Source organism: Carassius gibelio, chromosome B9, assembly GCF_023724105.1.
Source record: "Carassius gibelio isolate Cgi1373 ecotype wild population from Czech Republic chromosome B9, carGib1.2-hapl.c, whole genome shotgun sequence".
Classification (NCBI taxonomy): domain Eukaryota; kingdom Metazoa; phylum Chordata; class Actinopteri; order Cypriniformes; family Cyprinidae; genus Carassius; species Carassius gibelio.
In genome coordinates, this window is record NC_068404.1 from 26,178,207 (window position 1) to 26,204,540 (window position 26,334).

At 35.9% G+C, this 26,334-nt stretch overlaps 1 protein-coding gene across 17 annotated transcripts in view; it reads right to left on the minus strand.

Annotated features, from left to right (window-relative positions):
* LOC127964594 (tensin-1) overlaps nt 1-26,334 on the minus strand; it is a 282,126-nt gene that overhangs the window by 78,535 nt on the left and 177,257 nt on the right. For all 17 annotated transcript variants that reach the window (XM_052564840.1, XM_052564839.1, XM_052564837.1 and 14 more), the window contains 2 exons: nt 15,549-15,587; nt 1,698-1,739 (listed from right to left, as the gene is read on the minus strand). In XM_052564840.1, coding sequence (XP_052420800.1) covers nt 1,698-1,739; nt 15,549-15,587 — 81 coding nt within the window. The remainder of the gene's footprint in view (nt 1-1,697; nt 1,740-15,548; nt 15,588-26,334) is intronic.

Sequence of the window (26,334 nt, forward strand, 5' to 3'; positions counted from 1 at the left end):
GCTCATATGGATGGCTCCAAACGAAAGTCTGAATTTTATTTGGATCAAGGCAGTTAGTCATCCACAGCTGTGTCTGGTGTGAGTGTTCTTCACTCAGGCATGAGGGGCTTCTGAGAGGGGGGCGACGGCACAACTGAACACACATGCTTGAGCTACGACATCTTTTCCTCTGCTAATCACTTAAAGTGACAGTGCTCACCTGAAAATGAACATTCTGTCAACGTTTATTCACCCTCATGTTGTTGAAAACCTTTCTTCTGTTGAACACAAAAGAAGATATTTGGAAGAATGCTGGTAACCAAACAGTTGTTGGTAGTCATTGACTTCCACGGCATTTGTTTCCAAACTATGAAAGTCAATGGCTACTGTCAGCCGTTTGATGATCAACAAAATATCTTTTTATGTTCAGAAAGAAGAAACTCATACAGGTTTGGAACTATTTGAGGGCGAGTAAATTATGACTGAATTGACTTTTTAAGCGTACTGTCCCTTTAAAGCTCATTCATTGGGCGGTCATTCTAGCCCCAGTGTGGATGTGTTTAGCTAATCCAACCAATAATTTGAGCTTCAGCACTCTGTGAGGTTTAGACTGGTGAAGTTTAGACTACAGAAGCTGCATAGCAACAGTCTTCACTAAAGACCTAAATATTTATATCGTAAAGCCGTTCTTTCTGCAGCAATGTCTGTAATGACTTCACACTGTGTTCACACTGACCCAACAAACGCCAGCACTTCAAACATTCAGCATTTGACTGTTGTTCTTAAAACACTGGAAACATAATCATCATGTTCATACTGACCAACAAGCTTGTCCATGTTAGCTTTTGGTGACTGAAAAGGAAAGTTTGCAATTTCTCAAAATTCTATCTACAAATATCTATAAATACTATTATACTATTTTAAATATATATATATATATATATATATATATATATATATATATATATATATATATATATATATATATATATATATATTAAGTAAAATATTACAAAAATAAAACTTATTATAAGAGTTCAAATGTTATTTTTTCTATAGATGCATATTAGTGCTTTCAAATGATTAACTGCATCCAAAATAAAAGTTTTTGTTTGCATAATAAGTGTGTGTGTGCTATTTATATTTATTATTTATATATAAATACACACACCTGCATGCATATGTTTCAGAATTATATGCTATTTTTATATATTAAATATATTTATTTATCAAATAAATTAAATGAATATAAATTTAGACATGTAAATACATGTACTTTATATGCATAATTAGAACACACACATGCAAACAAAAACTTTTTTTAACGTGATTAATCCTTTGACAGCACTAATATGTATAAAGTGTTTGTATTATTTTTTTAAAGCATAAAATAAAATAAAAATCACAAATACAAATATCTTTAAATTACAGCTAATAAATTTAAATCTTTTTTTGTTTTTTGTATGATTATTTTTAATAACATTTTATTTAAACAATTCTCAAATAAAAAAACTAATTACAAAAAAATAAATGCAAAATATATATTGTTATATATATTGTTTGTTTATTTTTTTTAATATTACACACACACACACACACACACACATATATATATACACACAATGCATGTATTTCAAAGGTGAACTGATTATACCGATTTTAAGAAAGCATGCATGCACATGTCAATGGAGTTGTAAATGATGTTTTGAAATACTCACTGTTGTCTCTATAAGTTTCAGTGGGAGGTCATTGCTGGGGGCCTGAGGTGAGAGAGACAGACAAGAAAGCAAGCAGTTAAATACACTGACAAGCAAAAATGACTGAAAAGGCTTCAAGAAATCTGCTTTCCTGACACCCCTCCACATTATATGTCTGTAAGACAACTGGAAGTTTGTTTTCTTCATTTATAACTATTTTAAATGCAGTGAAAAATGGGTTCAATTCTCAAGAAATGCATGAACTGATATATGGATACAATTATCTGCCAAATGCATAAATGTGAATGCAAAGTGTACACTACTGGTTCTACACTGTTATACTGTTAAACACTGATCAACTGGTATCAAAGAGTGAAAGAGAAGACATGGGCTATCTCCAGTGTGTAGGTGCATCACTAAACAGCCCAAGTAAATATTTAGACAAGAGCGCATAGCTCCAGCATTACTGTGAATCTGTCTGGTGGCTGAGAAGCACCATATACAGAAGTTTAGCACAGGATCCACAGCACAGTTTATTCCCCCGTCAATTCAGAGCCAGAGAAAGGCATTTATTTATGAGGCCTCTGGCCCCCAGGAATCCATGATGTCATTGGCCAGCTCGAGTCTGACGAGCCTCAGAATACCCATGTAAGTCTGAGATGGCACAAGAACACAAGAAATCACCATGAGGAGAAGACAAGACATGACAAGACAGCACTGAGATCGCTAGGTCCCGCTTTACTTTTCCAGTATCAGGCAACTCTGTGGTTTTTCGAACTATCACTGAACTCGATGGCAAGGTTAAAGAAGTCAAGAGAAATAATGTGTATACAAGATGTCAGTGGCATCCAGGGAATCAATCGAAAACTTTAAAAAGAGGACTAAAAAGGAAACGTTTCTGGATGAAGCCTTGCTTGCAGCACTTTCAATTTTAGATACTAGACATACAGTACAGTACCTTATTTTCACCAACAAAAAATGTAAACTGAAATTTACTACTGACACTCAGATAGAAATAAATATACACAGAAAGAAACAAAAGATAGAAATAACAGACTTAAAACCATTTTTGTTGGTGAAAATACTAGTGGCCTAAGACTTTTGCACTGTATATATAAAATAAGTATTTATACTAATACAATAGATTTAAGTAAATATATATAGAGCAAAATAATAAAACAAAAAATCTACTTCTATGCGTGTATGTATGTATGTATGTACAAAAAATAACATTTAATTTAATTATAAAATATTATACAATATAAATTACAACTATAAAACTAAAATTATAAGTTAAATTAATAATTTTACATTCATAATAATTTTATTTAAATACAAACATATACACGTCATATATAAGAAAAATACATAAATTAAAACTATCCATTTAAAATTAAATTAATGTGATTTGATTAGAGCAATGGCTGCTGTTTTTTTAAAGTTTTAAATACAGGAATATATATATATATATATATATATATATATATATATATATATATATATATATATATATATATATATATATATATATATATTCAAATAAACTTTCATATTACTTTAAAATAATACTGTTTTTATTTATTTATTTGTTTGTTTTTATCAAATAAATGTTGCCTTGGTGAGTATGTAAGACTTCTTTCAAAAAACGTTTAAAATCATAATCATTCCAAACTATACAATGTTAGTGTATTTGAAATAATTTATTAAAAAAAAAATGAATAATAATAATAATAATAATAATAATAATAATAAACATTCTGTTTTCTGTGATATAATGCATAAAAAAGATGTGACCAGCATCCTGGGAATTGTTCAAAACCTAAAGGAGATTCAAAACAGCCTCCGCTGAAAGGCGAAACCTCAGGCTTTTGAGGTCTGAGTGGTCAATGATGTAATGTGAATCATCAAATCTGTGTTCCACTAGCGACCCTAGACGTCTGTCTCAATTCCTGAGAAAATAAAAAAAAACTCTGTCTTCCAAGAGTAATAAAGCTGGAGGGAAATTATACCCCAGCTGTAGAATTTGCACTACTGCAGCCCCCAAAACAGCCTCCCAGAGCTGAGGCTTGACCGCTAACTAGAGCGCATCCGCTTCACCGACACCGAGCGAGAACGCTTGGCAACCTCAACTTTCTGTGTGCTTCTGAGAGCCTCGTTATGTCCATCTAGCATGACCACCACCAAACCCATTATGGTTCTCGCCAGTCACACAAACACATCAGTCCATTAGATACAGTACAACCGCTGGCGGTACAACACAGAGCAGAAAGGTCATCATCTAGGTCACCTATCTCTGTTATCTGTCTCCTTTGCCAAGAAGTCCCATACAGCAGTTTTTACAACCACATCTGAGGGAAAGCGGAGATTTCAGAAGTAGTTAACAACACACAATCCAAGCATTTCGTGGATAAACTCTCCTCAGCAACAACATCTAGTTTCAGCCGTGTCTGGGAGTGTGCTGGGATTCGAATGTAAAGAGTGGGTCGGCTTAGAACCGTGTGCAGATCAGACGCATGATAATAGTGCCGCTGGGAAACTTTTTCTTCTCCGCTGCTCCAAATGTTAAACCTTAACACATTTTGTAAAATCTGACACACTCTCTCATCTCGCTTCATCGGCACTCAGTATTTTGTAAACTCTTCTCCTCCACAGCTTTTTACGACTTTTGGTGTTTACTTCCACTTCCATCTCTCTTTGATCCTTGACTCTACCTTTTTTTTTTTTTTTTTTTTTTCAGAATCAGCCAGAAGTGGACGTGAAATGGGAAAGATCTGAGACTACGGTCATTTGAAGGTACATTCGAGTGAATTTTGCACTTCATCAAAGACACTTGTATTTTTGTCCTTTTCACGAGAGACTACGAAAAGACTTTTGAGACTTGACTTTAGATCCGCTCTTATATAGCAGTTATCTTTAACACAAATCTAAATGAAAAAAAAACATAAAATAATAAAAAAAATAATACTAAAATATCTGAAACAAAAAATATAAGACAAAACAAAACAAGACAAAACAATATATATATATATATATATATATATATATATATATATATATATATATATATATATATATATATATATATATATTGCCACATAGCAATCACTCTTCATATGCAAACCTATAAATAATAACTTTAACTATTTAAACCTATATTAAAGGTTAATAAAAAGAAAAAGAAAGAAAGAAAATTAAAAAAACTTTAAAAAAAACCTGAGGACTGTGGTTTACAGTATAACTACAGTGTTGAAGGCAGAGACTGTTTCCCAGGATGTTGGGTTAAGAGTATTGCACCATAGCACAATATTTAGCACTGAGCAACCTACCAAATCTTGAGTCACCACAATCTTGGACAAAAGCTGCAATTTTTGTACATCAGCGACAAAGTTTCTTAATCATCAGGCTACTATTGCCAAAGTAAAGTCAGTGTTCTGGTCTTACATGCTCAGAAAGACTTCCTTCAGGCTTATGTGGTTTAGACTGCTTCTTAAAATGTTAACAAGAACTGATCTTTTTCATCTCCAGCAGTCATATCTTATGGAGCAGGAGTTTAGTGGACAATGATCCTGTACAGAGTGCATCGGGTGAGGTCAGATTCATCCTGTTGTTTCACAATAGTTGTCAGGGTAGCTCTTGCAATCCACTATTCAATTCTAAACTCATCCTGAAACTAAGCAGTGTTTAGCTTTGGGTAAGTGATTAAGTAAGTAAATAAAGAAATGCTCAATCTGTCAAAAACAACAACAATAAGAATAAGAATAATAACAATAACAATATTATTATATGCTGCTAAATAAATTAAATAACTCATTTTATTTTTAATGTTGGAGAATGAATAAATAATCATGATTATTATAATAAATATTGTATTATTAGTATTATTTTTAATTTCTTTTAATATTTAAATTTGCATTCAGGTAACAAACAAGATGCAGAAGTGAAATGCAAATTATACTAAAGTTAAAAAAAAAAAATACTAAATGTAAATAAATCATATAATTGCAATATGTGTCATTTACATAGCAAACGTTAAAAACAAAATGTTAATACGGTCTTTAATTTTTCCTATTTGGACATATGCATGTAAATAAATTAATAAATCAATAAATAAGGTTGAGGTTGAGGTTTTATAGGCCTTATACATAAACACATCTGTTTAAGAATAATATAGAACTATAGAAATGTGTACTTGATTTTCACATGCTTCTTTATATTTAACAAATTGAATGGACCATGGGTATATTTCCCAAAAGCATTGTTAACTATGGTCCTAAGTTCCACTGAATTCAACTGTTAACAACGGAACTTGACACCATAGTTGCTTTTGAAAAATGCAGCCCAAGATTCGAAGAACACTTCGTTTTGTTTGTTAACAGAATTTACAATTAAATAAATTCAACTTCGTGTCTATGTGGCCAATTCTAATTCCAACTCATGAATTATAATGAAGTCAATTCTTAATTGATGCTATGTGACAAAGTTTGAACACTTAAGGTCTGAGGTCTTGAGAAATTCCCAGCTCTAAGTATGAGCTACAGTCACAGAATGGTGAGGCATGTTTTAGTGAGCAGAACTAACAAGGGCCGCCTGACAGGATTATAGGATGAGATTCTGTGCACCGATGGATGCTCAAATTCATCAAAGAGAAAGAGAAACTCATGTGTGACTGACTTGTTTTGGTCCAAACTGACACGGTTCATCATATGATCATGCCACTCGCCTGAACCGATTCACAGAACGCAAATTATAGCCCACTTAAGTAAATACTGCAGGAGGAAAAAAAAGCACAGGGAGTTTCCAAGTACGTAGGCACAAATTGAGTGAACAGAGCCTCCTTTAAAATGACATGAAGCTAAAATAAACCCGGACTGTACTTATATGAAACCATGAATGCACTATTATCATTATAATTAATATTTCTATCCTAAATCTAGATCTACACAGGCTGGTCAACATTTCCAAAGAGAGTGTTATCTGCTACACTGATTCTATATCATCATAAGAGATTGTGAGTTCACTTTTTAAACTGCAATAATGCTATGTTGCGTCCAACATAGGCAAAGTCGTGGCCTAATGGTTAGAGAGTCGGACTCGCAATTGAAGGCTTGTGACTTCGAGTCTCGGGCTGACAGGATTTGTGGGTGGGGGGAGTGCATGTACAGTGCTCTCTCCACCCTCAATATCATGACTTAGGTGCACTTGAGCAAGGCACCGAACCCCCAACTGCTCCCCGGGCGCCGCAGCATAAATGGCTGCCCACTGCTCCGGGTGTATATTCACAGTGTGTGTGTGTGCACTTTGGATGGGTTAAATGCAGAGCACGAACAGCATCGTTTACATTCTGCAAAAAAAAAATACAGCTTATTGTGGTACTTTTGTTTTGGAGCATGATGGCTGGTTTCTTGCAAGTCTTGCTTGCTTGGCTAGTACACGTTGTGCACATCGGTGGAACTGCATTAAGTTGGTTTCAGTCATATCTTAAAAATATAAGCTTCTCAATCAATATTGGACTATATTTTTCTGGGGCTGTCCCTCTGACTTGTGGGGTCCCCCAAGGCTCTATTTTGGCCTCTTTATTGTTTTCTTTATATATGCTTCCTTTAACTTCTATTTTGACAAAACATGGCTTGTACTATCACTGCTATGCAGACAATACTCAAATTTATTTGGCCCTGAAGCATAAAAATAGTGTAGACCCCCTGTGCGGTCTCTCTCCGATGTCAAAGCCTGGATGTCTTCTAAAAAAAATTTTCTTATCTAAATGAGAGTAAAACAGAGCTTATTGTGTTTGGCTTTTCTGAAGTCCCAAATATTTCTCATGTTAATGTTGGGGTTTTATCTTCTTCAGTTAAATCAGGAGTAAAAAACTTGGGCGTCTTTTTCGATAGTGCACTTAAATTTGATAGGTAAATAAATTAACGTTGGGTAAAGTGAAAACCTTCCTTTGTTTTAAGCACTTTGAAACTGCAAATCAATGCTTTTATTTCTTTTAGAATTGATTATTGTAATGCCCTGTATCTGAAAATAAACAGTTCTTCAATATCTAGATTACAAATGGTCCACAATGTGGCTGCACGTGTTTTAATCAGTATTCGTAAATATGAACATATTACTCCTGTGTTAATGTCTTTACATTGGCTCCCAGAACACTTTAGAATTGATTTTATAGTATTATAGTATTTTTTTTTATGTTTAAATTGCTTCGCTCCCCCTTACCTGCCAACCAGAGTTTGTTAACTGTTCCAAAGTCAAAATTAAAATCTAGGGGTGATCGAGTTTTTGCTATAGCTGCACCTAAACTTCGGAACACGTTACCGTTCCATATTAGAACTGCACAAACATTACATATTTTTAAATCAAAGTTACAAAAGTTTCTCTTTCCTAAAGCCTATGACTTGTGATGTTGTTTGATGTCTGCTTGGTTTGTAGACATGTTTTTATAAGTCTTTTACTTCATTGTACAGCACCAACACTACTTCTTCCTCAGGACATTATAGAAGAACCAGCTGTCTTCAGCCATCCTGGTGAACTTTTAGCAGTGTGTGATCAAGAACATCCTGACCAGATGTATCACAGTCTGGTATGGGAACTGCTCAGTTGCTGACCGCAAGGCAATGCAGAGGGTGGTGAAAACCTCCCAACTTATCACAGGGATGTCTTCTATTGAGGACATTCAGAGAAACTGCTGTCTACATCAAGAAAGCAGCATTGTTAAGGACTCCTCTAACCCTGACCATAGACTGTTTACCCTCCTGCCCTCCGGATGGCGCATCAGGAACCTCCAGACAAGGACCAGCAGACTCAGAAACAGCCTTTTCCCTACAGCTGTCTCCTTACTGAATTCTGCCCAGTAATTTAAAAATCTGTAAATTATGTGCATAGTACTGCCTTATCTATATATTTATTGTACATTTGTAACATATTGCAGAGACTGCATATTCTGTACTTACTGCTGCTTATTGCACTTCTGGTTAGATGCTAACTGCATTACGTTGCATTGTACCTTACATGTGCAATGGCAATAAAATTGAATCTAATCTAATCTACTTCATGCTTCTTTTCTGCAAAGATATCTAACAAGTGATTTGTTTAACATTAACATCATGTTCACAATTTCATTTCTGCTGCTCTTGGAATATAATTGTCTTTAACTAGAGGGTTAATAAAGAAAAAGTAAGCTGAATCATGTTGTCGCTACATTTTCAGTTAAAAATCAAAAAAACAAAAAAAACAATCAGTCAATCGTTCAAAAAAAAAAAATCAAGATTTTATTTAATTTTGCCCAATCTCCCAACCCTACTCATAACTGCAAGTAAATATCTTGTAATTCTACGTTTACTTTTTGGAATCAGAATTTTAGATAACAGTCCCATTTTATGATGGAACCAAGTTTATTATATATATATATATATATATATATATATATATATATATATATATATATATATATATATATATATATATATATATATATATATATATATATAATTTATTTATTTATTAAAATAACATATAATACTGTAAATAATAATAAAAAAAATGGCTATAATTTAATTTTAATATGAAACATCCAAAAACACGATTTTGGCCTAAATAACCTGGTACGACCAGCTGGTAGCTGGTTTGTTACTGATTTAAGATGGTCACTGTCCTCCTAAAAACTATCTACTGTTTTCCGGCAGGTTATACATCATCTTTATGGTCAGAAGAAAGTGATATCCCACTTCCGACTTTAAAGGGAAAAGCAGCTCAAGTGTTTGTGAAATGCTGTACCCACAGCGGGCAGACGTAGGCCAGAGAGAGATGGGCAATCACGTCAGTTTGGTAGGAGTCCAGTGGAGTTGAGGGCGTGTCCACGAAGATTCAGTGATTCTGGTTCTTTCCCTCCCTATGTGGTATTCCAGCCTCTCCTCCGAGATCCCGAAATACTCACCCTTTGTTTTGCTGCAGTTACTCTGCATTTAGAACAAGGCTCCCTGTGTCCTCCTGTTTCATTTCGGCTGCATGTGGGTTAAATTATAGTTTAACGTTTCACTGCGATCAACTCTGTTTGTTCCTTGTATCCCCCCTCTGGAATACATGTGATCAGCTGCTATTTGTCCTAAATCACTCCTTAGACCATAATTTGTATGCAACAGGTATAAAAGGCATTTTTAAAAGCTTTCATGTGCATTTCTGTGGGCCACAGATTTATATCCCAATGAAAATTCCTAAAACCGCACAGTTAAAAAAGGCATTTTGTCAAATGTACCATATGCTTGTCCGTCTAATGATGGGAAAAATTGCCTGTTCTATGTTCAGAGTTCTTAGACATTTAGTCACTGATCGTAGTTCAACTGCTTACAGAACAGCAACGATGTAGATCAGATCTGTCCTCAAAAACAGTGCAGGGCTAAAGAAACAAAAGGAAACCACAAAGAGGAGGTGGCATTTTAAGCCCAAGGTGAATGCACTGTAAACACTTCATATTGCCTGCTGCCCCCTATTGGTGGCTATAAGAAGTGACCGTTCCTATCAACAGCACAATTAACTACTATACACATACTTTAGGGTTCAGAAACTGTTCATTGCATATACAAGTTTCTAAAGCCAGACAGATGAATGTATTTGAACATGGCCACACTATCACATTAAAGACACCTACTGAGAATTAAGAAACTTAAAGGGAGAGTTCCCCCAAAAATGAAAACTCCTTGTCTTTATATAATCAACCTCACGTAATTCTAAAACAGTATGACTTTCTTTCTTTTTGGCAGAAGCACAGAATGTTCACAATGACATTAGGATGAATAAATAATGCTGAAATTCAAATTATTGGGTAAACTATATCTTCAAGAAGAGAAACAACAAGTAACGGTAAAAGTAAAATAAGGTCTGTCAAACCTGTACTGTTTCTGGCTGTGTGTAGCACCTACCACTCTGCAGTTTCAACAATTACAACATTGTTTCAGTACCTACTGGTACATGATTCTGTCACAATGTGATGCAACTTCATAAAGAAACTGTTTAAAAGACAAGGAGGCCTTAAAGGCAGTTAACAAAGTGAAGATTAAACAAACAATTAAATCAATTAAATTAAATTTTATTTATACCTGTATAAAATGACTGTTATTAATAATTCCATTATAATTTATAATGATTGTATCATTATAATTTATTGAAATATATCATAAAACATAAATAAAATTATATATAATATATATTTATTTATATATGTATAATTTATTTTGAAATCATTAAAATATATTATTTTATGATATATAAAAATAGATTTATAAAGAAAATATATTCAAATTATATACTGATATATAAATATATATATATATAAATGCCTGATATGACCTTTTTTAAATGGTTGAATGCCTTATTTATGGGGCATAAGGGCTTGGTTAGGTCATCGACAACACAGATTCACTTGCAACCCCTCATCATATGGGGTTATTCAATAACTCTGTGTTTTGGTTCATAAACTGTGGAAAGGGCAGCTGTTTGGCTTGTAGATCTGAAGATCTCTGTCGAAACACAGCACAGGGAGCACCTAAAAAGGACATGTTTCTTCATTCCTGACTCCAGCACCTCAAAGTCAATTACAGTGTGATTTGAATGTGTTTGGTTAATGTCCAGACGTGGCTGAAACAACAGCAACCCTTGATAAATCAAATCATCGACAACTAGGGTGGAAAGTAGGCGGGTCTCCAGAGTATAAGACCCAGGATACAGTGGAAATGTCGATGTAGGTGAGGAACATGCACATAACCTGACATCAGCAACAGCCTTCCTCTCAGAGTTTTAAAGGTCACCTGCAACCTTTCAGCACAATACAGCAGGGATGGAAAAAATGTAAACAGACGGGACACTGTGCATTTCAGTGGCACTCTGTATACATTACACTAATGGAGGGTCTGTGCCTGCCTTCCATCACAGGACAGTTCTACGGAAAGAATTCCGAAGATGGTATTCAGCTAAAGAATTCTGAGCTGTAGGAACCTGTGAACAAAAACTTCCCAAAGCAATCATCTGACCCTGGGTTAATGCTCACAACAGGGGGAGGACGTCACAGAGGACCACCCTCCCCGCCAAAGCAGACTCATACATTTAAGATATTGCATTATGCATCGTATGCATTGAAAAAAGAAAGAGAAAGGATGCGAAGCAGAGAGCCTTAAGGGGCCTGGGCATGGAGCATAAACACAGAAAGAGCTGGAAAGACCAGAGTAACTCTGGTCTGCTTAATGTCATCCGAGGCCCGGCATGCGTTTCACCTTCTCATGGCCAATTATGGCCAATATCACATTGTGGTGAAACAGACCCAGACCAGATGGCTCTAGAGGACGGCAGACAGCTCTAAAAGAGAAAGCCTGAAGCCCGTCTTCAATTTAAAAGCAGTGACGTAGAGAGCATATTATTGAGATAACGCCCACCTAATATATGAGTCTGGACGTCCACTTGTGTCTAATAAAAAAGTACAGCATGGGCACGAAGAGTTAAATACACACTGTACTTGACAAGATCAGTTCATCTGACAAAAACATGAACAGGTCACATTTCACCCAAAACATATAATAATAATATGTTTTTGTACATTGTTTTAATAACAATTCAGTAAGAATTTCCAGAAGAATTCACAAATGTAATACAGTAACGTACTGTAATAGTTACTGTAATAAAGTTATATACTACCTGACATGCTATGTTACGTTTTTAATCACTGCTCCGTGTGTGTGTTCATGGTGTGTGTGTGTTCACTGCTGTGTGTGTGCACTTTGTATGGGTTAAATGCAGAGCACCAATTCTGAGTATGGGTCACTTTCACTTCACTTCACATGCTGTGTTATGTTTTTAAGATCATATCACCTATGGTGAAAATATTCATACACAATTGTTAATTCACACAGGCATTTGATCCTTGTTACTGGGTTTCAGATCACAGGTCTAACCACCAGCCAGCCGACACATTTAGCAGAGGAGAATTTACCAAACATGGAGTGACGAGAAAGCAGGTCTACACAGAAATACTCCTGAATTCACTGAAAAGCCATTAAACAGGGTGGTTTTTGGCTTCAGTGAGCTGCGTCATTGTAAACAATGAGTTCAGCAGCTTTGTCCTTGCTGAAGGCAGTGTGTGTGTGTGTGTGTGTGTGTGTGAGAGAGAGAGAGAGAGAGAGAGAGAGAGAGAGAGAGAGAGAGAGAGAGAGAGAGAGAGAGGTACAGTGCTTAGGGACAGTGGCACAATCACAAAAGCGTTTCTCCACAGACTAAATATTCATGTTTGGGATGTTCAATCTGCAGGTCCAAGCCATTTTCACTTTCTTTCTGGACAACTGCTCTGTGTTTCTTGATGTGTTCTACTTAGAGAAGTTCAGCTGCCACAGACCCCCACGATCACACCGACAAAATATCTCTCAAAATTTTTCCTGTCATTTCCACTTTAAAATGATCAATATAGTACTGTTAGCAAAAACTTAGCTTTTTTAAAAAATATATATTTTATCATTTATTTTTATTTCAATTGTAGTATTTTTATCACGTTTTTAAAATTTCACCTAATATTTATATGAAATATTACTTCAGCTTTTTAATAGTTAGTTTTAGTTATCAACAACAGTGCTCCATTCACATTCCCCTGAACCTGTTCACGTTAGATTATATATTCAAATTTAATTGATATTATTTCAGTCATTTAATTATTGTTTGATTCTGATTGGCTGAGCCTCGTTCAAAGCTGTTGTAAATTACTCTACAAACATACACCTTAGTTTACTTCTCTGTGTTGCTTGGCAACCACTTTTTGCTGGAACCACAACTGTTTCTGAGGAACTACATTGTTTGGTGGAAGAATGCTGTTTTTATTAATATCAGTACACTTTATTAGCTCTGTTTATTTTGTGAAACCTTACTACGTATATGTAATAACCCATTTTATAAAAGCAATAAGCCCAGTGAAGCCATGGTTTACAGTGAACTCTGCTTTGCGCGTGCCTAACAATGCCCCTTAGCTGTTATAAATTCACTGTTAACCACAGCTTCTTGGAGCTTATTGCTTAAAGGGGGGGTGAAATGCTCGTTTTCACTCAATCTACTGTTAATCTTGAGTACCTATAGAGTAGTACTGCATCCTTCATTACTCCAAAAAGTCTTTAGTTTTATTATATTTATAAGAGAAAGATAGTCTGTACCGATTTTTCCCGGAAAAACACGAGCGCCTAGAGGCGTGACGTGTGGGCGGAGCTAAAGAATCATGAGCGCGAGTAGGATTTTGAGTTGAGAGCATGTGGAAGCTGTGACACAGATCCAGAGGCTGAAATTTAACAAGAGCAGCATCAGCAAAGGCGGTATGCTATGTGTGGTATGTACTGAAACTGTATATATTTGCTTAGCGGTTTTGGAAAATGACCAAGTTCCACTTTATGTCGTCTTTTTTTTTTTTTTTTTTTTTTTTTTTTAAGCTGTACATGTGGAAAGTGCAGTTTGATGCCAACATCGCATGTTGTTTACTTGATGTGCTTACGCGCTGATAGCTAAGTTAACAACACAGAGATATTTGAAGCCGTTTTACTCACCGCATGTGGTTCCAACACACGATCGTGACCCTTTTTAGTTGGGACTGCATTATCCTTAAGAAATAAACGATGTGCAATCCGAAATGCAGGGAACAAACAAAAACACTTGCACAACTCCGTTGATGCTCTGTAAAAATAAACTCCATCCACTGGTCCCTTAATGCTGTTTCTCTTTTGGTAATCTGTGCAGGGTTGTCTTGCCCTGGCAACCAAAAACACACTTCTTTTGTGACTTTTCGCGACGCTCTCGCTCTGATCAGTGAATGAATGTCTGTGCTCTCAGTGCTCTGCTATACTGGAGCGCGCGCTCTTCCGGGAGAAGTGCCCTCGGGACCCATATAAGGAAATTCCGCTCCATCTAACGTCACACAGAGCCATACTCGAAAAAAACTTTCCCAAACTTGTGACAAACCGGAAGAGGTTTTTTTGGAACAAAAATACTCCTTCAAACGTACAACTTAATTTTTGAAACTTTGTCCATGTTTAGCATGGGAATCCAACTCTTTAACAGTATAAAAAACTCAGTATGCATGAAATAGTATTTCACCCCCCCCCCCCTTTAAGTTAATGCAATTAGATGCAACACAATTCATTGGTGAATAAACTTGTATTTTTGCAGTCCTGTAGCATTTGTCTCGTGTCTTGAAAACATGTTTCTCACTTGTCCTCAGAACATCAGTTTTTAAAGTTCAAATGATTAGTCTTTAAACAGGCCATCTGACTTCAACTGTGTGTTTATGAGATCCAGTACCTGCATGCACTTCCAAACTCAATCCACCATTTTATGCTTTATCTGGGAAGTAATGAAGGGTAAGAGAGCAAGAATAAACCAATCCATGTCCAACTGACGAAAGCCAATCTTTCCCTCAAAAAAAAAACCAACTCAAAATATGCGTTCCATTTTGAGGACACGATGTACAAAAAGAGGCTTTTTAGTAACGTGGGTAGAGTAATGATGGATTCTGGCTTGCCTTGCACGGGCAGGCATACATAGGAGGAGGAGGAGGAGGAGGAGGAGGAAAGAAAGACCAAAATCACAATTCAAACCAAAAAAGGAATGTTCACTATGCTATCGCTCAAGCTTTGTTATTATCCCTGGCTTATTTAGGTCTTGGGAGAGATCTGAACCGAAGACCCCAAGCTTTTATTTCCGTCTTATAAATATTAACGGTTGTGGGATGATACGTTCTGGCCTCGGAAGCAGACAAACATCACTTTATCATCAATCTGATTAACAGTGCAGATTCCGAGTGATGACGGTTCTAGGAAACGATCGCAAACGGGTCATAAAAACAAGCACAGACGTTCTTACCAGTTCATAGTTGGCAACAGGAACGCAGGAGGACGATACCTGCAACACAGAAAAAAAAAAAAAAATGTCAGGCATAATTCTGTGACTTTCATGTCAACATGTCAACACATTTTACCACTGTGATGTGACATTTTCAAGTAAAATGGGATTTTCAACAAGAAAAAATAGCAAAACTAAAGGACTTGATTTTAACCAGTCAGAGCCAGATGTTTGGAAGAGAAAGACTGAAGAAGGATTCATGACATTGGCTGAAATAGAAAGTGGTTTCAGAAGCAGTGCAACTTGTTATGTTTTTGGAAAACATGCACAGATGAACTGATAACCTGATAACTTTCACACAGAACATGTGATGATGTCATTAGTTCACATTAAGTTAAGGCCCGTTCACACCAAGCACGATAACTATAAAGATAACGATAAAGATATAGTTCTAAAAATCGTTCTCAATATTAAAGAACAGCAGAGTCCACACTACAACTATAACGATAAAGGCATAGAGAAACGGTGTCGTTGGAATCACTTTGAGAACGATTTTTTTCCAGCTGATGAACGATATAAACATTGACATCGAATCAGAATCCATCCTGCTGTAACGAGCTCAAGGATTTAAAGCGGCAGACGCACGTACGATCAGAAAAAAACGGCGATATCGTTTGCTGGTGTGGACGCTAATAGTTTACATAGTTTTAAACAGCGAGCGTTTTATAACAGATGTACGCATGTTATTTCGTTAACAGACTTGGAAATTCACTGATGTGATTTGCTTTGTCAGAACTCACAATCTGCTGAAGTCCTTTATAATAGGATTTCTGCTCAGACCACTGCCACAACTAATATCCCGCCTCCCTTCAACAAATGAGCTCTGGGCTTCACAAACAGGATGGCGGACCATCATTTCTAGCACTGCCTTTACTGGAGCATTAAGAAAAACAGTTTCCAGGCAAAATTGCATCTGAGGAACTGGAGCTGTGCACAAACAGGAAGCCTCCTTCCACAGTTGTGTCTAAAAGCAGTGACAGCTGCCTATTCAGTCGATGATTAAACAGACAGCATTATTGTGTGAAAGCACCTCCTAAGGAAGGAGACAGACTTTAGACAGACCCCTGGCATCATGACATCATGTCTGATGATTAAAAAAAAAAAATTAACAAATAAACAAACATGAGTCAGACATTTAAAGACTAATCGGTGGACAAGAAATGATGTGTAAAAAAAAAAAAAAAAAACTATTTATTAATTTAACTTTCCACAAACTGCTGAACCACACATAAGACTGCAAGATATCTTAAGCTGCAAATTATATGATTTGGACTTCCTTAGTGTAAAAATAAATTAAAATAATAATATTAAAGTTGCCTTAACTTCATTTAAAATGAAAATAAAATATAATAAAAAGTAATAATAAAATAAAAATAAATGAAAATAAAATATATTTCAAAATACAATAAAGTAAAAAAAATAAAGCAAAACAAAAAATAAATTAATTAAAAATAAAAATAAAACAAAGTAAACAATTTAAAATAAAGAAATAAAGATTAAACCACTAATAAAATAAAATGGAAAAAATAAAGTAAAAATAAAATATAAATATAATAACAAATTAAATTAAATACATTTGCTTTTCTTTTGTAAAAAATAGAAAAAAAGAGATGTCATGGTTGATATTACCAGTTCATTCATCAGACTATGAAAGGTCAAGTTAAACAAATTGCATTGTGGGATACAGTATTTCATGTGTGATCTGGGCCAAAAGAGGCCTTGTGTCACAGTGATTTTACCACTAAGCCGGTGACTTGGAACCCACAAACATAATACTGGTTTTTCTCTCACTGGTTGTGGTAAGTAAATAAAGTCAAGGCAACTTGGGTCAGATTTCAGTTGTGTCATTCCAAGGACAACCATTTTTTAAATACCCAGAGTTCAAGCGTGTCTTTGCAAAATTTGATTCAGATGAAAGTGAGGAATTTGACATGGTCTGGAAGCCATCGGCTCTTACCATTTGTTTTGACAGCTGAATATATAAATGTGTTATTTTCAACCATCTGGCATTTGTGTTAAATTTGCTCGGTCCATTTAATTGCTCGTCTTAATGCTGACAGAGTACATCGGGTTTCGCAATGTCAGTTTCTCGTTTATCAGTGACCTTGACTTGTCATTGATAAAGTGTCCCTTAAAAAGGTACTGAGCCTTAACTAACAGAGTTTCTAGCTTAACAGGTGTGCTGCACCTGAAAAATCACAACATGTCTTGTATTGCTGATGTTTGTGAAAAACAATCTAAAGAGAAATGGTGCTAAATAGCACTAAAAGTGGTTTTTTGGCTCGTAATCATAGGTGAACCACTTTAAGTACTACAGTACATAGCACTTTAACCCCAGTGATGAACCATTACATGTTCTTTGTAGGTGCTATATAGCACTTATGATTACAAGCCAATTTAGCACCTCAACTACCACAAAGAACTGCTCGAGAACCAATTTTTATACAGCAATTCCCTAAAATCATCCAGAACAACCTAGCAACCGCATAGCATTAGACTGAGTACAGACTGATTTTTGAAGACATCTAAATTGTCATGCAAAAGTTTCTATGGGTAAGAATGCTCAGTCTCATTCTTTCACTATGTGAACAGTATGCTCTCTTAATAAAGGGGCATGAGACGTTAAGCATGACTAGTGCAGCTGTTTGATTTGACTTCCTGTTAAAAGATGTTATTCCAGCTGTGGATGTGGAGCCGTAAAGCACGTGAACACTGAAAAGCTCTTGTTTTTTCTCACTACAGGTCTCAGCGTATCTAAACAAACTCTGAACACAAATGATTAACCGCTTTAAGCAGGAAGACTGATAAGAGAGAAACAACAAATGTAAGCAGGATGAAAAGATCCCAATTTTGGATAACTTGGACAAACATAGATACACAGAATAGGCAACAAAAAAATGTTAAAATAGCATGACAGTCTGAAGAGTTTTTTTTTTTGTTTTTTTTTTTTTTTTATTTAAACCTGCAAACAGATAATGTTTTGAAGTTTTAAGACAAGATATAAAAAAAAAAAATCTACCATATTTTCCGGACTATAAGTCGCACTTTTTTTCATAGTTTGGCTGGTCCTGCGTCTTATAGTCAGGTGCGACTTATTTATCAAAATTAATTTGACATGAACTAAGAGAAATGAACCAAGAGAAAACATTACCGTATCCAGCCACAAGAGGGCGCTCTATGCTGCTCAGTGCTCCTGTAGTCTACACTGAAAACATAGAGCGCCCTCTCGCGGCTGGAGATGGTAATGTTTTCTCTTGGTGCTTGGTTCTAAATAAATACGACTTATAGTCCAGTGCGACTTATATATGTTTTTTTCCTCATCATGACGTATATTTGGACTGATGCGACTTATACTCATGTGCGACTTATAGTCTGAAAAATACGATAATAAATAATTAAAACATATTATAATTTAATTTCATATTTATCATGTATTTGTATAATATTTATTGTAGTACATCATTCAATATTATTTTTAAAAACATTTAAAAAAAAAAAAAAAAAGACCTGCAAAACCAAAAAGTTGCAAAAATAAAAAAATTGAGAAGCTAAATAAGGAATAATGAAATGTATTTAATCAGTTAGTTCTTGAGTTATGTATGTAATTTTTTTTTCTCTGTGTTATGTGAAATATGTCCCGTCTTGTTCTTCTAGCAGGGCAGGTCTCGAAATGTGCGAACAGTCCGTTCTAACCCGGCATAAACATTTATGCAAAGCGTACACATCCTTATCTCTACCCAGACCCAGGATGACCACTGTACCAGTGACAGAGAAATCTCTCCCTCTTCTCAGTCCATCGCAGAGCTCTGCTCTAAGTCTTTCTCCAGATTCCTTACACAGGCCTGGTCTTTCTCCAGACTGGATTCCATCACCTGGCCTAACTCTGCCTGCAGGCACCTGCTGATGACAGCCTGTCCACCTGCTATCCATAACTAACAAACACCTTATGTGTGCCCTGAGATCTGGCCCGACCCAGCATGCCTTCATGCCTCTGAAGATGCCTGGAATGTTTGAAACGCAGCCTGACGACTTCTCTTTCGGAGGTCATCAAAAGAAGTAGGCCTGAAAAGTATATTAACTCATATTATATATTATGCTTTATATTTGCAGTGATTTTTTTACGTGACCCCTTGATTCTCATGTGTCAAAACAAGCACCCTGACAGCTGGATTCATTATGTGGGCAACAGAAGGGCTTCAGTGCTGGTATTTACATCACGGTTGAGTCGTGTAAATCTTTCTGACACATCCTGAGGCGGTCTACTCCGAGCATAACCTCTGGTTAATGGTTCATGCCCGGCCTCTTAAACCGCAGCAGGGGTGCAGGTGAACACACAAAAGGTGATAACCGCAGGTCTACTGGTGGCCAACCGCAATGCTGAAAATAGCCCTGACAATCATCCAAAGAGGTGAGTAAGCCTTTACAAACCAAAAACAAACACACTGTAGACATGACAGCACAAGATTCACCTGCAAATAAAAGAATACCATCTGCAGTTGGACTGAATGTCCTGAAAACCTGACAAGAACGTGTCCAGATCACATTTATCCTAAAACCAAAGGAAAACCCTAGGGAATCATATAATGAAGTATATTATGATGTAGGGTTATTATGCACTGTGACATTATTTTCAGAATGATTATGCACATTTATGGTGGAAATAGAACTGAATTGTCAAAAAAGTAAGGTAAAATGTTTCGCATTTTATGTGAATATGTATTTTGGGAGGAAATGACCTGGAATTGTAATTCATGACATTTACCTTATTTCTGCTACAGAGCAAAACATCTTCAAGCAATCCATCCATTTATTTTTCCTACTTGATATTGCACTATGCATGCACTACCTGTCAAAACTTTGGATATTTTGGATTAACATATATTATATGCATGCATATACATATACATTTAAAATCTTGAAAAGTCTCATCTTCTGTAGCTCTAAAGGCTTCTGCTTACATTGTAGACAAATTTAAATGGATTCATTATTTCCAATTTTTTTCTTAGAGTTAAATCATCAACAAAATCATCTTCTTTCTCTACTTTTCTCCATTTATTCTCAGTTCTAGTTTGTCTCCTATACTAGCTTTCTAATAAACCTGCTATTGTAAACTGTGTATTATTGGCTCTCTGTTGGCATATGATCCACATTTGTAAGTTGCTTAGGAAAAAAGCATACTCTCAATAGTGTAAGTTCTGATGTTTTGATGAGTTCAGTAAAATCTAAATAATTTCCATGGTTATTAGTTTTTTTCTGTGTTGTCCTAATGCCATCAGAGCATTTCTCGTATGTCTTCAGGAAGACTAATCAGCTGTGCCGGATCAGGGGGCTTCTGGGCCGGAAAGGGGCAAAAGCACAAACAACGTCCAAACCTTTTGGCTGGCATGTCAGTAACACAAATCCTCAGTCATTGTGCTCTTTGTGTTGAACAGAAAGAGAAACAAAACGGTTTGAGGGAGAGACACAGAAAGGGGAGTGGATGTGTGTTGATAACCTTGGAGTGTACAGATGAATATTATATAAAGAGCGGTAATTGTGTTGTTGCATTCCTCGCATGCTTGTGTTAACTTGATTAAACCGAGACCTGTCGCCTTCAGACAGCTGCCATCATCACATGAGCTGGAGCTCCACCAATCTCAACCTACTTTAAAAAAATAGTTCACCCAAATTGTAACATTTTTACATAATTTACCTAGCCTTGTGCTTGTCCAAACCCTGTGCTTTCTCCATGAAACACAAATGGAGATATTAGGCAGTGACCGTAGCTGTCAAGCCCCAAAAAAGAACACTATATTTCTAGTCTGCTTTGCCATACAAGATATTTGTGTGAGGAACAGAGCAAAATTGTATTTGTTCATAATGCATAATTCTTGTTTTGGCTGAACTATTCATTTAAATGTAATCAGGAATGAAGTTTAGGAAATTAAGATGTAGTTGTGGTGGAAAAACACTTGGACCAATGCACTGCTCTTTCATGTGTATCCAAGATAATGGAATATTTGCATTTGGCACCAAAAAAGCATAGAAGAGAAATGCTTGCGATGAGGCTGGAGGATGGATTTGTTTCTTACAAAGTTTTTAAATGTTCATTTTTGGGTGAGCTATTCCTTTAATGCATTTCAAGACCAAATTAATCTCCAAAACTTTGGTGATGATTACTGTATAATGTATTTTAATCATCGCTGTCGTCGTCATCATCATAGTATAATTCTAAAAGTCATTTTTAAACTTTAGTTTAACTAGAAAAAGAAAAATATGGAAATACCTATTAGTTTTCATTAAATTAAAGGCTTTTGCAGGCCTTTAAATCACAGATTACTTTGCTACTATTTTGTAGGTTTTCCATTATCTTGGACACGATTCACAGGGTTCAGTGTGAAAAATTAAGTTGAGAACTTGTTCAACAATTGGACTGGAGGTTGTTTCAAGGGTTAAGAACACATTTTAACATTTTATTTTACAGTTTTTGCATTTTTTATAAAAAAAAAAAAAATATTTGGATAAAACATTTAATGAGGAACTGTGCTTAACAAGTGCAGGAATGTGTAAAAAAATAAAAATAATAATAACTGCATATTACCTTTAAAATCTACACACATCGTAACAACAGCACAGCCCTCATAGTGACTAATACCGTCTGTTTACAATGCAACTGCTTTGCCATGCCATGGATGAATGAAAATATTGCCCTATCATTTCCTTAAAAAGAAATCAAGACCTACTGCGCCAAAGCAAAAGGTTAATCTCCAATCACGAGAGACTTATGAGTAACTAAGGGCAATTACTGAGACCCAGTCCTGCTCTAAAACAGCGAGAACCAGTTACAACACTATCAGGAAAACTATGCAACATAATTCCCATTCTGCACTACACATAAAACATGATCTCAGTGTGATCTACAGCATGAGCTGGGACTGTTGACCTACTGTACAAAGGGAATGAGCTGGTTGTTTGTTATCAGTGAAACACGGCAGGTTGAAACAAGCTACAGCCATCTGCGTTTAACTCACAAGATACGATGAGTTATTGGCCAGAGAAACTGCTTTTCAAGCAGGTGAGGAGGAGTCCCGACGTATTCCACCTTATAGACAACCGCTATCCAGATGAGTTATCCTCACTTCTCGTGCCTCGACAAAAATACAGAGATAGATGTATATCTCTCTTACACGCAGAGATACCTCATTTACAGAAGATTATTTTCTTAAATCCACATTAGGTTAAGAACGAAAGCATGCAACATGAAACTGCTTTCACAACTCATTTTATTTCAATAACTTGACGTATTACGTTAGAAAAAAAGAGGGAAAAAAGTAGGACGGCACTGATTTTATCCATAAGGACTGACTGCATAAGAAATGGCCATCAAACACCAAAACAGAGCCATTAGAAGGGATGGACTGAAAAATAAGACATTTCTGACATCAAGTGAACAGGAAAGAAATTTTAGAAGGCAGAGCATGACATTTTGATGAAAGAATATGAAGACAAACATTTTTCCTTTGGAATAATGCACACTGATGAATCTTACAGATTAAGGTAGGAATGTGTATTAAGAGAAAAGTAAATAGAGTTATTTTTAAGATAATGTTGACACATTTAACCCATTAGGGCTCATATTATGCAATAAAATCAATTCATATAATTAATAAAAAATATACTGTAACTTTCAATTACTCAAAACTTTCTCCCCACTATTCATTCAAGACTAGGCCTAATTGTTTAAATTACTAATATTACCAAATAAATAAAAAATAAAAATTTATCCGCCACTGAATAAAAAATAAAACAAGGTAATTGTGACTTTTTTCTAACAATTGCAAGTCCATATCTCGCAATCCCTTCTAACTTTATTTCTCAGAAATGCAAGTTATTAAGACAGAACTGTGATATATAAACTCGCAACTGAGAGAAAAAAAGTGACAATTTCTTTGTTTTATTTTATTATTATTTTTAATTTAGTGGCAGAAAACAGGCTTCCATACATTTCCTCATATTTGGCAATAACACACATTTTAATATATAATGAAAATATACTGTCACTTATGAAAACTTTCTCCCCAAACCTGAAGTTCTGAAGTTCAAAGTGGTTAAAAAAAAATGGTCATGAAAAACTAAATTATTGCTGTTTTTTGGCAAACTCCTGGGTTTAGTGCTGCGTGATCCTGCATATCAGCAGAACGGTGGGGCCTGGGTTTCCTGCCTTTATTTCACTGCCCGGACCATAAATCAAATGTAAAAGCAAACAAGCGCACAGCAGCTCTGTGCCAGCAACCCCTGAAACAGGCCTGCTTTCTATAAACATTCCTCAGGGAGAACGAGCACTGATAAGACCTCCACATACTCCTGAAGATCCGTTTCCCATCAGCACCGTGTACGACCATCGAAATATTTCACATGGTGTTCAGCGGCTCACTGGCTCTCCACTGCTGGAATGTCCTCATGAACAAACACAACCTCACACAAGAGTCTAGCATCTACCCCTTGCCCACCATTCCATTTCAAATGATGGATCTGCTGTGTCCTAATTCGCCCATTTGTGCCACACTCTAAAAGAATGTGCTCTTTTGTAAACAAAAAAATACAAACTTATGAGTGTATCACAGAATAGTAAGTTGCGTTTTTAATAGACCACTCAGTTGCTTATTTAAGTGCATCCCATGACTGTTTAAACTGCCCTGTCCACATCCTTCAATTTCCTACCGTATTGTGGTAAATCAAATCACTGTAATAAAGCAGTGCGCTTGTTCATGAACAGATTAAAAACTAGATTTGAAAAGAGCTGTTGGTTACCACAGTTGTTTAAATGCAGCAGCTGCATGGTTCTCTACAGTAAATGTTGATGCAAACTCCAGTAAAAGACCTTTACACAAATGGGGCTTGAAAATGGGGCTTGAAAAAAATGCATCATCTTATAAAATGAATGTACACAGGATGGAGCACAACTGAATCTCCTCTAAAAGTTGCTGCATTCATATCTAACGGCATATGTACAAAGATGATTAAAATATATCACCATCCTAAGAAAAAAAAAAACAACAGTTTGAGAGTGTGTTTTAAGGTCAGTCGGGTCGCTGTAACATCACAATCCATGGTGGCAGTACACAAGGAAGAGAAGCACAACACATGATTAATCACTCCTGACGGGACCCGCAGACTGGAGGACTGGCATGTTAGAGTAATTACTGGGGACAATACTGCATACAAGCCCCAAAAACTGAACCTCAAAGCTGAAAAACCTCAAACAGGAACAGAAGCGGCCACCTCTCGTCTCCAACAGTGACGGTGGGTTTCCAAAACCAGTTTTTGTGAGAAACCGAGCTTCTTGATTGCGCTGAAATTTGAAAATGCGGCGATCGTCAAGTCTCCATCCAGACATATTTCTGGCTGAACTTGCCACGCTGGTACTCGCGCGCACCACAGACCCTCATCCGTACGGGCTTTGGTCAAATTGATTTGGCTCGGTGATTAAATCCAGTGGTGAACTGCTGCAGACTTCTGAGAATTTCCAATCAGATGAACTCCACGATCTAGAACCAGCTGCACAGTCACTGCGGAACAAACAAGACGACAGTTCTGCAGACTTTTCTCACACTTTCAACACCGATTTTAGTGGAAATCTCTGTTAAACATAACCAGAGTACTACACTCCTATTGGCAGCTGAAGGCATTATTACATTAACCAAACAATTTTATAAACGAAGATCTTTGCAAACCGTGTTCTTAACTGCTGATTAGAGGCTGCCATGCTTGCACTCTCTCCCAAGATCCCTTCCAAAAACCCTATCGGTTTATCAAGGACAAAAATGTCCCGTTAACATGCGCAATTATGGTTTGTCTGAGCGATTCTGTTTAATATCAAACGGTCTGGAATTTTAACAAGTAAATCAATTATAGCCACTAAACATTAGTTCCTCATAAGTGCTTTGAGTTTTTAAATCACTGCGACCTCTCTTAGTCTGAATAGAAGCTCTAGTGTGTGAAAGTGTCCCAAAGACAGGATGTTTTAACTAATTCTGGTCCAAATGACTTCCTGTGGGCCTCTTAGCAGGTCTACAGAGTGCCAACTCTCCTAAAGCTGCTTAGAAAAGTGATCTCCACCCATCTGAACCGCTGTCCTTTCTGTCCGAATGCCTGCCTAATGAAATGCACAAGCAAAAGTAACGCTGGCATAATCCCCCTCAAACCAAGCGGCCAATTCATTAAGGAAGCACAAATCAAGCCAAAGATGCCATTACTGTACTGTATCTTTTATGGCCAACATTAGTAACATTGAGTAGAGGCCAAATCATTTTCAGAAACTGCTTACATTTCATTACGTTTATGACCTCTACTTCTGTGGAAGTGATGAAACTGCACAGGCATTTTTAATAGACTTTCACATGTTGACCAGGCTTATTAATTCTGCCATTATCAGCATTTGCCATAAACGAAGTATTTAATTACAGCAATTATACACACACACACACACACATATATGTATATATAGTATAATACTTATTAAATAATACACATTATAATTATAAAAAAATAGATATAATAATCTTTTAATATGTTGTCACAATTTGTATTTTTTCTACATAAATGATAATTTGCTTATTATATATATATATATATATATATATATATATATATATATATATATATATATATATATATATATATATATATATATATATATACATACATACACTGCATAATGCATTATAATATAATTTATATTTTATGCTGTACACAAAAATGCTGAAAA